General features: G+C 63.8%; 1 protein-coding gene and 1 long non-coding RNA gene across 2 annotated transcripts; one reads left to right on the top strand and one right to left on the bottom strand.

Moving 5' to 3' along the window:
* Window positions 1-4,559: 4,559 nt before the first annotated feature.
* Window positions 4,560-6,021, bottom strand: DIO3 (iodothyronine deiodinase 3). The gene has a single exon (XM_032404661.1). It carries the CDS (start codon window positions 6,019-6,021, stop codon window positions 5,107-5,109), a length of 915 nt encoding a protein of 304 aa, XP_032260552.1. The 3' UTR covers window positions 4,560-5,106.
* Window positions 6,022-7,031: 1,010 nt separating this feature from the next.
* Window positions 7,032-10,124, top strand: LOC116632732. Its single transcript, XR_004299493.1, has 4 exons — window positions 7,032-7,270; window positions 8,058-8,200; window positions 8,861-8,920; window positions 9,060-10,124. It is a non-coding gene; the product is annotated as an uncharacterized LOC116632732 (long non-coding RNA).
* Window positions 10,125-12,108: the final 1,984 nt, after the last annotated feature.

The following is a 12,108-nucleotide window of genomic DNA, read 5'->3' as shown; positions in this document are numbered from 1 at the left end:
GGTCGCCCCGTGGTTTGGGACATCACTTCTCTGTAGAGGGGTATCTGCATGGTATAAGGCGAGGCCATGGTCCTCTGGTACCTCCCTCCCTCTGTGCCCAGTAGTCTATCTCCTGCAGGTAGACGCCTAGAGGACAGTTGCTGGGCCAACGGCAGATGGCAGGCTGACTCTTGCAAGTGCACCTGTACCCTCCGTCAGTGGCGGATGGACGGCATGCCCAGCCACCCCCATCCCCAGGTGTCTGTTGCTCCTTCCCCTCTCCCTCTGACTTCCCTGCTCTCTTGTCTAAAGCTCCCATCCCTGAGGCTCAGCAGAGACCCCAAGCTGTGGCCTAGGCTCCCAAAGTGGCCCCAACCCTCCTCACTGCCCCTCCTCCTCCACCATGCCCCCCTCTGCTTTATAGCCACAGTGGGGGTTTCTTGTTTTCTGAACACAACCTGCCCTTCTTGGCCCCCTCGGCTTTTGCACCAAGGATGCCCTTCCCTCTGTGTCTTCCCAGATGAGACACTTGTGCCTTCAAGGGACACATGAGACCCTCTCTATGAACTCTTTTAATGCCCCTCCTCCCTCTCCCTGCACCATATTGCTAAGCTGACAGTGAACCTCAGAAACACTAATGACGAGGATGATGGTGATGGTAACAATAAGAACAGTGGGGCGCCTGGGTGGCTCAGTCGCTTCAGGGTCTGACTTTTGGTTTCGGCTCAGGTCGTCATCTCAGGGTCGTGAGATCGAGCCCCCGGAGAGCTCCATGCTCAGTGCAGAGTCTGCTTAAGATTCTCTCTCCCTCTCCCTCTGCCCCTCCCCCCCATGCTCTTACTCTCAAATAAATAAATCTTAAAAAAAAACAAAAACAAAAACAATAAGAACAATGGCTGTCTCACCCCCTCCTTCCCACTGATCCAGCATTCCTTGAGGGCAGAGTGTCTCCTGAGGCGGGGGCAGGGGCTCAGGCAACCCACGGATCTGGCACAAGTTAGCCCGCACGGAGCTGCTTGGACTAGATGTATGGATGGGTAAAGGGTGCCGGGTAGGGACTGGCAGGAGAAAGGTGTGTGGGGGTGGCGGGGGCGGTCATCAAGCACTGTGCATCGTGATCCTGATTATGGAACCTATATCTGGGAATGTACTCATATACCATTGTCAGTAGGCGAAGTAGAGTCTGGAAGGAAACACACCCAACAGTTCACAGGGGCTATCCCTGATGAATGGGAACTTTGAGGCGTTGGCTTTCAAACATTTCCAAACATTTTTGATCCCTCCTTCAGGAGGAATACATTTCACATCAGCCACCTTGTAAACCCACACACACATACACACACACACACAGCCCCCCGCCCCCCTGAAACAGAAGTTTCAGGAAACTATATTACCTTAGATGAAATGTATGCTGGTAGTTACATTGTATTTATTCTATCTCAGTTCTTACAAAATGCTTGACTTGATCTGGTAAGTTGATTTCATGACCCACTGCTGGGTCCTGACTTGCAGTTTGAAAAATCCTGCTCTAAGTGAGGCTTGTACTTTCTCCTCCCCCTCTTCTGTATTTAAAATTTACTACCGGGAATGGATTTATGCATTATCGTCATATTTTTCACTTAAAAATAAAGAAGAGACAGCACTGGGAAGACACGAAACAATAAAATCAAGTAGACTTTCTGGAAGGCAGTTTAGCAAAACCTGGCAAACCAGACATCTTTAAAGATGTGCATGTGTTTTGACCCAGCGATTTCCCCTGTAAGGAATGTGCTGGTGGGGTAAAGTGGTGCCGGACTGTGAGCACAAGCTGCTCACTGCGTTTCTGTTTATAATAATGAAACATCCCTCACACCCCAAGCACTCTGGAGCCCCCCTGGCTGTCCATTCGATGGTGTGGCGGTGGTGCCATTCAAGACATTTATTGACAAGGAAAGAGGGCACCAGGGGTCAAAAATTAATGTCAGGCTACAATAATCCGGCTCTTGTTATTAAAATATATATTTACAAATGTGGGGGGGGGGGACAGGGAGAGGCATGTTTGAAAGTGCTCACACCCTGAGGTTACCTTGGGTTGGTTTTATTTTCTCCTGACTCTTCTGAGTTTTCCTCGATGAGCACGCACTGTTTTTGTAAGAAGGAGAGATTTTAAAGGAAGAGAGAAGAAAAGAAGAAAGAAAGGAAGAAACGAGGGAAAAGGAAGAGAGAAAGGGAAAGATGAAGGGGAGGAAGGGAGAGTGGGAGGGAGAAGAGAAAGAAGAGAAGTTGGGGGGGTGCCGGAACCCCCCTGGACGGGGAGCCAGCCGGCCGCGTGGGCAGAGGCAGGAGCAGCAGGTCCGAGAGCCCAGTGCTCCGAGTTTCGGTCCGGGAAGCCAGACGAAGCCGGGGGAGAGGGGGCGGGGAGCGGGCTCCGCGGGGAAGGGAGGTCGCGCAGCGCGTACAGCTGGACCCCCAAGCGGCCGGCCAGGACCCGGAGCGGCCGCGGCCGGCCGTGGGGCCCCGCGGCGGTTGCCGGCGGTCCCGGGCCGCCCTCCGCTGCCTCCAGGCCACCAAATCCGCAGCGGGGCCAGCGCCTGCCGGAGCTCGGGGCAGGCCCTCCCCGGCGCCCAGCCGCGTCCGTGCGGCTGGCTCCGGATTCTTCCTGGGGGTTTTGGGGTGAGAGGCGTTGGGGGGGAGGGGGAGGGGAGGAGATGCAGAAATACCATCTGTGCCAATTTTTTTTAAATTATTTTTTCAATTTAAATACTTTTAAAGAAAAAAAAATCCCAGCTCAGGGTGTCAGTTCCAAAAACTTTTCACAGAGGAGCAGTGTGGGGGCTGGGCGCGGAATTGGAGGCGGCGTTGGTGGAGCAGGGGCCTCTCTTCCACCCGCCTGCTGCACCCCCCTCACCCCTGCAGAACCCCCTCCCACGTGCGCGCTGCTCACACTCAGGCGCTCACTAACACTCTCTCTTTCCATCCCGCGACCCGGACGGTCCTGGGTTCCCGGGCGGGAGAAGTTCGGCTGCCTCGCTTCCCCCACTCGCGTTCTGCAGACTCGTCTTAGCGCTTTCTTCTGCCCCCCCCCCCCCGTTCCGCTCCAGGTGTCGCTAGCAGAGGGAGGTGGGGGCCGCGCTAATCCAGCGCTCCCAGCGTCGCCCTCCCCCAGGGAGCAGCAGGGACAGAGCGAGGGCCGGGATGGCGCGGGAGCGCCCGGCCTGGACTGCGGACGCAGAGCGGTGCCACACGCCACGGCCCCCTTCCCCCCAGCCCCCGTCCCAGCAACAGCCATCCCCCTCTTTCCGGTCTCTCTCCGCTCCTCCATCTCGCTCCCTTGCTCCACTTCCCAGCCCGAGCGCGTCGCGGGTGGTGGTGGTGAGGTCTGGCTCGAACTTGGGGAAGCGGAGGAGGGGCAGGAGGAGGGGGGTCCTGGGCAGGGGGCGCACCCCGCTCCACCCCCGCCCCGCAGTAGGTGTTGCTGCTGGAGTGGTGGCGCTGCAAGCCCGCCCTCCCTCCGCCATCGTGCGCTCTGCTAGTCGCACCTCCCGCGGACCCCAGCAGCCAGGCGGGGATTGGAGGGGAGCGGGAGATGATTTTGCAGGTGCGGGAACGGGGCTAGGGAGGAGCCAGGTGCGGGGAGGCGCCCGCGGTGGTCGGGAGCGCAGTCCTACCTGGTCCATAGCCCCCCTTATCCTCCACACCGCCCCCTCCCCCACGCCATCACTCGGGGAAGTTAGACGGGCGGCTGCAGGGGCAGCTGTAATTGTGCGTGAGCGCAAGCGCGCGCGGCGGCAAGTAAGGACCCCCTTGCCTCTCGGGCCTCCTTCCAGGACCCCGCCCGGCTCGGCTTCTCGGTTTTTCTCGCGACCCCACATCTCCACCGTGAGTGTGTGCGTGCATGTGTACACTCCTGGGCACCCTCACCGTCCCCTTTACCTATTCCTTGCCCTCCCGCGCCCCTGCCGGCGTCGGGTCCTTCCAGCCACCCTTCCCCCCAGGGTCACTATGGGGACGCGGGGGAGAGATTTGTGTTTAATTCCTGCCGCTATTCAGAGGAGAGAGAGAGAGAGAAAAAAATAAAGGGACCAAAGGCAACCCGAAAGCAGTTTACTTCAAGCTTTTATTATTGTAGCGTAAAAGAAGTTTATATACAGAGTATTTCCAGCAAAACACTCAAAAATGGCCTTCGAATCAGGGGCTTCCCACTTCCTGGCCCCACAGTCGGCAGCTCTGCCGAGGAGGCCCCTCACTCGGGGTCTCCAGGCTCTCCCCTCATCTCTCTTCCCGCGGACTCCTCCACCCACACCCCGTTTCCCAGGAGCCCGGGCCTCTTCCTTCTCCCTGGGGCGGTGCGAACCTCACCAGTGCCTCTCAAGCCGGCTTCCTCTGGTCCCGAAACAGTATCCCCAACCGCCCTCTTGCACCCCCTTTATGGCGGCCTCCTCACAGAAAGCCAGAGTACTTTCCCTCTCTCGTTTTAGGCGCTGCTGCAAGCCCCCCTGCAGTTCAGAACCAGCTCGTGGTCAAGACCAGTTAGAGACAGCTCGTCATCAGCAGTGGGGCTCGTGAGCACCCAAAATAAGGGGGGGAAACAACCCTGCCCACCCTTCCCCATCCCAAGCCCCCACCCCCAACTCAGGGACAAGAAATAGACACACAAGCAGCAGGGCATCCCCTCCCTGCGAACGACAGGTGTGGGCGCCAGGCAACTAGGGCGGGCGGCAGGCGCTGCTGGAGCCCCGCTGCGCTCAGGGTGCGCGGGCGTGGCCGAAGTCTCTCTGCGCCTGGCGGAAGGCACACTGGCTCTTCTCTCTGCGGAGGGGGCGTGAGAGAGGCACGGGCCTCTGCGGGGACACGTGGGGGGAGGGGAGGACCCAGGCAAGGGTGGCATCGCATCCACACTCAGAAAGGGATTTCGAGCCAGCCAGGCAGGTGCAGGTGAGGGACAGTCACAGCAGCAGAGTCCAGGGAGGCGAGGGAGAATTTTCAGGTGGCTTGGCTGAGGGCACAGACTCAGCCAGCGATCCCGGCTCAGCACAGCTGTGTCACTGGGCCCTCCGCAAACCTGACTTGTCTGGGGGGCATTTGCACGTGGGCTTCGAAGGCTCGAAGACATCGCCCGCCAAGTTCAGTCAACTGTCCACTGATTGTTTACACTCGGCGTGGCTGCGCGCCGTGCAGCTGCTCATCATAGCGCTCCAGCCAGGTGCGCAGCTCGGACACCTGGTAGCCGTCGGGGCCGCGGCCGCCCTGGTACATAATAGTGCCGTTCTGGATTACGTAGAGGCGCTCGAAGTAGGCCCCATAGGCCGAGCTGCTGGAGTTGGCCATGGTGTCCAGGACAAGAGAGCAGCTGGGCGCGCCTTGCTGCAGTACCTGTGCGGCGCTGACCCGGTCCTCCAGGCTCCGGTGCTGCGGGATGCTGTAGGGGGAGTCGGTGGTGACCCAGCCGTCCGAGGGGTGAGCTTCCTCGATGTAGATGATGAGGAAGTCGACGTCGCGCTGGTACTTGGTGACCAGGCGGTGGAAGGCGCTCATGCGCGCCATGAACGGTGGTCAGGTGCAGCTGCCGAAATTGAGAACCAGCGGGCGGTTCCCTCTCGCGTAGTCAAGGATGTGCTGGTTCTGGAAGCCATTGGGCAGGACCACCTCGGAGTTGGGAGCTGGACCGCCCTCATGCGCCTGCTTGAAGAAATCCAACTTCTGGCCGTGCCACACGGCCTTCAGCGACGCCAGGGTGCACAGGCGGTTGTCATCGGACACGCAGACAGGCGGGTCGTCCGGGGGCACCTCCTCGCCATCACTGTCGAGCTCCACTGCGGATTCGGGCTGACCCCGGCGGCGGCGGCCCAGGAAATGCTTGCGGATGCACAGGAAGTCGAGGAGCCAGAGCATGAAGGCCGTGCCGAGGAAGCGCGGGAAGAGCACGAGGCACGAGGCCGTCTGGGCGCAGAGCCTCAGGGAGTGAAGCAGCAGGGAGCGGAGCATGGTGGCTGCAGCCCCCGAAGCCCCCTGGGACCCGCTACCTTCTCCCACCACCAACCGCGGGGCGGCCTGGCGAGGCATCTGGGCTTTGGCTGTGCGGGGAGCTCGATTTATAGCCGAGGCTTCAATTGGCGGGAGACTCCACCTCCGGGCCGGGCCCGCCCCCTTGCAACTTGAGCCCGGAGGGATCACCCGGCGGCGCGGCCAGTGCTTTAGAAATCAAGGGCCGGGGGCGGGCTCAGGCGGCCGGGGGCGGGGCGGCCCGGCCGGGGGCCGGCGGGGGCGGGGCCGGGCCCCCGAAGCCCGCTCTCGGGGGCGGGGGACCCCGGTCGCCGCTGCCACCCGGGACGGGGAGCTGGGCCAGGGACCCAGGCGTCCGCCGGGGAGATCCTCCAGCTCCAGCTGGCGCGAGCGCTGCGCGCGGCCCCGGTCCCGGCGGCCCGCCTCCGGCCCGCGCCCCTCTCGCCGCGCACCTGAGCGGAGCTCCCCGGCGGCCGCCGCGCCGCGCCGGAGCTCCGGTTCGCTTCCCGCGCGCCGCCGCCAACGCCGCCCCCGCCGCTGCTGCTCGTGCGGGGCCGCTGCCCAGGTGCCGCGGGAGCCCGGGTCCGCGGCCGCCGCTTTGCCGGCCCCGGCTCCCGCCCCGCCGGGGACGCGGACCCGCGAGGAGGCAACTTTGGGCCCCCGCCGCCTTCCCCGGTCGCCCGCGGGCGCCGCTCGCCTCCCGGAGCCCGCCCGCCCGCTCGCCTCCCGCGCGCGCTCACACTCGCGCCTCGCACACGGCCGCCCCCCGCACCGCCCCGCCACGCACACCGCGCTCGGCGCCCCCCGCCGCTGCCCCGGGCCGCCGCGCGCCGTCCCGGCCGCGCCCGCCCCGTCCCATCTCGTCCCCGTTCGGCGCTGCCGTTCTCGGGTCAGCGGCCTCCGGGGCGCCGCAGGGAGGTGCGGGGGCAGGGCCCGAGGGCGGGTTAGCGCCCGGCGCCGGGGACGGGGAGGGCCGGGGCGAGCAGCGCCGTGCCTGCCCCGCAGCCGACCCGGGAGCGCTTCGGGCGCGGGGCGCCGCGGGCGCGGGGCGCGGGGCAGCGGGCGTGGGGCGGCGGCGGCCCCGGCGGCTCTCCCACTAGGGGTAGCTGTTGCCTGAACGCCGCAGCGCTCCCCTCTCGCCGCGCTCCTCGCCCGGCGCAGCCCCGGCCGCCGGGCGCACCCGTCCCGTGCGTCCCCGGACGTCGCTCTCTGCCCCGGGAACGTCGAGACTGGAGCGCCCGAGCTGAGCCACCTTCGCCGACCCCGAGCGCTGCAGCTCGACTCACCGCGGAGGCGCCGGACGCGTAAAGTGCGTACTTTCAACCGAGAATGTGTGTTGAGGCTTTTAGGGGTGCGGGGCAACTCCCCAACTCCGTGGGGCCCTGCTCGGCCCCGCCGCCGAGTCAGAGACCGACTGGTTCCTCGCTGCGCCCGGCGCTCGGCCGGCGACTCGTGCTCAGGGGCGGCGGGGCGGGGAAGTGTCTTGACCTGGGGTCCCCGAAGCTGAGAGCAAGCCCCGCTTCGCCTTGGCCCGCCTTGCCCTCCGGGGCGAGGCCCGGGCCCGGTCCCAAGCGATTTGTACCCGGCCTGGGGAGTCGAGCCTCCCGGTACGCCCTCGCAGTAGCGGGGGCTTCTCTGGGGCGGCGGCGGCCGAGTCCCGGGGCCACCAACGCCTGCGTCCCGTGCGCTGCGCGCCTCGGGGACCAGCCGCCTAACTTCTTCCCGGGACGGAGACAGCGCTCGCGCCGGTGGCCGAGGTGGGAGCTCGCTCGCTGGGCTGGATGGGGCGAGGGCGAATCGCTCCCAGCGGCGGCGGCGGCGGCGGCGGCGACGGTGGTGGCGGAGGCGACGGTGACGGAACAAGTCCGAAGAAGTCAACTGCCCGGCAAGGAGCCCCCACCCAGGACCCAGCGGGACCCCGCGGGCCGGGGCGTACACGCCCCGCCTTGGGCGGAGGTCCTCCCCTCCAGTTTTAGCGGCCCTGGCGGGACCCTTTGCCCCACAAGCTTCCGGTTGGAGCTGTGGCTCCAGCAGGTCAAGACCCAGAGCGGAAGGTGGGGGCCACTTGAATGCAGCCCCCTTTCTCTTTCTCCCAGCCTGGCGATTTCTCTGCTGTCGGAGCAGGGATGTTGGGGCTGAACAGCCCAGAAACTCCTGGCCTGGAGGAAAGCCAGCCTGGTCCCAGCTCTTCTCAGCCTCCAGACACTGCCCCTCACCACCCTGGGTAGGGGTCATTCAGGTGGGTTAGGGCATTCTCCCTGAGCCAAACCTGGCTGGGGGAGGGGGGGCGGGTCCCACTTGTCTGCCCCCCCCTTCCCCAGGGCACCTCTGAGTTAGTAAATTGTTGCCTTTCTTTGCCTTGCTCCCCCTTTGGGGGAGTGTGTGGGTTGAGGAGCCTCCTGCTTGGCAAGTCTCTGAGAGGAGGTTTGGGGCTCTGGTTTGCCCCTCCTGGGCAGGGGCAAGGGGAATGCCAACTTTTGTTGGCAAGATTTTCAAGCCCTGATTCCTTGGTTTCTTGCGGGGGGCGGGGGGTGTGCGCCAGTCTAGGACCTGTGCCCTGCCCCCACCCCCGCAGAAGCTGGGGCAGGGCCATGGGGCAGCCCTCCCCCATCCCATATTTGAGTTTCAGAAAATGAAAAAGCCACTTTGGGCTGGGAGAGCCCTTTGTGCTGCCTGGGATCTGGTGGTGGAGCTGGTGGGTGTGTGGAAGGAGTAGTCTGGGGCACATGGGATACGGGTCCTTTTGGTCCCCTCACCAGCCGGCCCTCCCAGCCGCCCTGACCCCACACCCCATCTAGCCCCAGGGAGGCTCTGGAGAGCAGCACTTGTCCCTAGGGCTGTCACTGCTCTGGGGGCTCTGCTTGTTTCCTGGGCTGATAGGCTGCATTCCATACCTCAGGATTCCAGAACATCGGGCAAGGTGCTCAGACCTGTCTGGCTCCCAGAGCCACTTGTGCAGGTGAGGACAGACCCCAGGTCCAGGCCTTTGGAAGCCAGGCCCAGGCTTGGCAACTTTTACTCCATCCCTCTCTTCTCCCTCTCCTAAATCCTCTCGCCTCCCTGAGAGTCCATGCTCCACCTTCCTTCCCTCTCCCCAGGGCAGAACACCAGCTCGCCTTGGACCTGGCCCTTCATACCAGCTGCTCATCCTGTCCTGACCTGTCCTGGGGGTCAGCAGTGAGAGTCTGGCTCCGAGGCCCAGAGGCCTGGCCCCAGTGGGCCTGGCAGGCTCTGCGCTGGGGTCACCAGGCTTGGAGCTGGGGCTGTTCCCCAAGCCTCTGTGGCTGGCTCGGCCTGCCCCCCTTCCTGCCTGCCCTCCCACAGCTCCAGCAGGGGGCGGGCGGGGGAAAGAAAAGGAAGGACAAGTTGAACTGGGTCCATCTGGTGTCCAGGAGCAACTTGGAAGGGGGTGGGGGGAGGGGACAGGCGATGAGGGCTTGGCTCAGCCAAGGGAGGGTTGGGTGGCCTTCTTGCTTCCCAGGCCATTCTCACGGGGCTGTCTCCCCGGGGGAGGGAGGGCCTGGGGGTGGGGGTTTGCCCAGGCTCTGACCCCTCCCCCACAGTGCCCTATGTGGGGCTTGGTGGGCGGATGGGCACAGCCTTTGCTTTTCTCCTGGTGAGCAACTCCCAGTGACCAGGGAGATGGCCGCTGAGACTTCCCACGGGAGCAGGCTGGGCCACGCGGCAGGAGGGCCTCCTAAAGCCCCGGGAGGAGGTGGGCCAGCCTGCACACCTGGCCAAAAGTGTCCGAGAACTAGCTGAGCCCTTGCCCAGCCTCATGGTGACTCAGCTGCCGGGGTCTCAGCCCTCCTTGGCCACTGACCCTTCGTCTTCCTTTCCATTGGCTTCTGGGAATTCCCACGTGCTGTCCTGTCTCAGTCTCCCCTCATGCTCCCTCCTGGCGGCTCTCCTTCCCCTCTTGCTCTACCCCTTCACTTCTGCCCGTGTTCAGCCTGCCCCACCCTCACAGGGAGCTGGGACCTCCCTTGTCCTCCCTGCCCTCCTGTGTCCTCCACCCTCGGCCTTCCCCCCCTGCTGAGCCTCAGGAGGGGTGCGCTTCACCTCCGTCTCTGTCCCTGCTGCTGCTCAGGCTCCCCCTGAGGACAGATCCCAGCTCGGATCCTGCACAGGGACCTGCTCCCGGAGCCCAGGAGAAGCCCAATAAAACCTTCGTGAAATGAGTGAATGAGTGTGGTGTGGACTTACTGGAAACTTGTTTCAGGAGGATTCCAAGGTATTTCATTCTGCCCTTTTGCCTACTGGCGGCAGTGAGCGAGGTAGGGCGGGTAGGCAGTCGGGGCCCAGGGAGGCCTTGTGGGACCTGCAGAGCACACAGTCTCTGGGACGTGTCCGTGGGCATGCTGTCTAAGTCATCCTCCCATCCTCTGGCCACTGGGTCAGTCCGTTTCCCTTCCTGGGGTGAGTAGGCCGTCCCATGGGGACCTGGGCCTGCCACCACTGTGCTCACACATGTCATTTACTTCAAGAATGACTTCTTTCCCAACTTCCTTCCATCTCTTCGGACTCCAGTTTGGCTGGGCTAGACAGGGGAGCGGTGGCTGAGGGCTCACTGATCTGCTCTTAGAGGGGTCCTTAAGACAGCAGCTGTCCACACTTCCTCAGGCCCCCGCTGTCCCCCTCCCGGGGGTTGGAGGTAGGACGGGGAGAGCGGGTGGAGTTCCCCGGTGGCTGGGCAGGTTGGGAGCCAGGCCCTGAGAGCTTGGCAGGGCCCCAGGGCCTGGATGGAGCAGGGGTTTGGGTGGCATTCCAGGGTTAGAGGCCCAGGACTCCTGGCCAAGGGGGGGAGAAAGCCCTGGAGGTGACAGCCAGGCCACCTGCTGTCTGACCTGGGCATGTCGCATCCCTCCTCTCGGGCCTCATCGGCACTGTAAGAGGATTGGGTGGCTACTTCCCAATGCCTTCCCTTTGCTGGCTCTCCAAAGCTCTAGAAGGTTCTAGTAAGTTTTATAGGACCTGCCCTGCCCCTGCATGCTGCTCTGGGGCTGGTGAGACCCACACTGGAGGACGGAAGGCATCTCTGGCCTTGTTACTTGCCCCCAGCTTTTCTTTCGTTGCCCCGCCCCTGCCACAGCTCTGGGCCCTCACGTTTGTACCCCCCCCCCCAATCCCTGGGCACCAGTGTTCCTGCCATGACTGCAGCCCCAACTGAGCATCCGCCATGCTCCCTCATGCGCGGCCAGGCCCCTCCGGAGGGGGAGCGGGTGCCTGCCAGAGGTCCTGCATGGATGCCCGGGGCCTTCCTGGGGCCAGAGGGGTGCTGGGTCACCCGCGTGGGGGGCGGCCCCTCCGCGGTTCCCTGAGGCGATCTGCTGTGCCCATTTCTGACCCTCTCTGGAAAAAGGTGAGGTATAATCAGCCAGCTGAGAGACACCCCAAGTCCCTTTGCTTCTCTGAGCCTCCATTTTCTCAACTGCGAGGGGAGCCTGAGTCATGAACGCGTCGTGTGTGCGGGGCCATGCCAGGTGTATGCGTGCGTGCGTGCGTGCGTGTGTGTGTCTGCTTATTTGTTCTCAACCTTGATCCAAAGTGCATTTCAAGCCTCTTGTGGGAAACCACGGGATCCCAGGGCTACCACCAGTGAGAAGAAAAGGTGAAAATAAGAGGAAGGGTCCGCTTCCCCCTGGGGACACAGAGCCACCTGAGTGTCCCCCACACGGGCCTGGGACCCGTGGCAGATCTTACCCAGTGCTAAACCCGGCGTGGTTACGGTTCCCAGCGTGCAAAGGCTAAAAATGGCCCTCCGGCTGTGCCAAGCGCGCTGTGTGCGTGTGGCGGAGCTGGTCGCAATCCCAGCAGCGCTGCTTCTGCGGCGGGCCAGCCTTCGGCTCCGAGTCCCGGGATCATTGGGGCGCGGACACCCCAGGGCCGTGTGCCAGGGCCGGGAGAGGGGACCGTGGCTTGCGGGCGGGGCGGGAGCAGCTCGGAGAGGAGAGGGGCCCTGGGGCGGTGTGGCCAGGCCACGGACCAGTGTGCCCACGGGTGATGCTGCTTTAGGCTGAGAGCGTCCTCCTGAACCTTTTGTTCTTTTGGGGCCCCCACCCTGAAGCCCTGGTCCAAGCCAGGCTCCCACGGCGGCCCTGGGCACACAGAGTGAGCCCCCCCCCCCCCAGCCTGGCTGGGGGCCCG

Source organism: Phoca vitulina, unplaced genomic scaffold, assembly GCF_004348235.1.
Source record: "Phoca vitulina isolate PV1807 unplaced genomic scaffold, GSC_HSeal_1.0 scaffold7, whole genome shotgun sequence".
Lineage (NCBI taxonomy): Eukaryota > Metazoa > Chordata > Mammalia > Carnivora > Phocidae > Phoca > Phoca vitulina.
The sequence above is the reverse complement of the archived record's forward strand: the minus strand, read 5'-3'. Positions and strand labels throughout refer to the sequence as shown.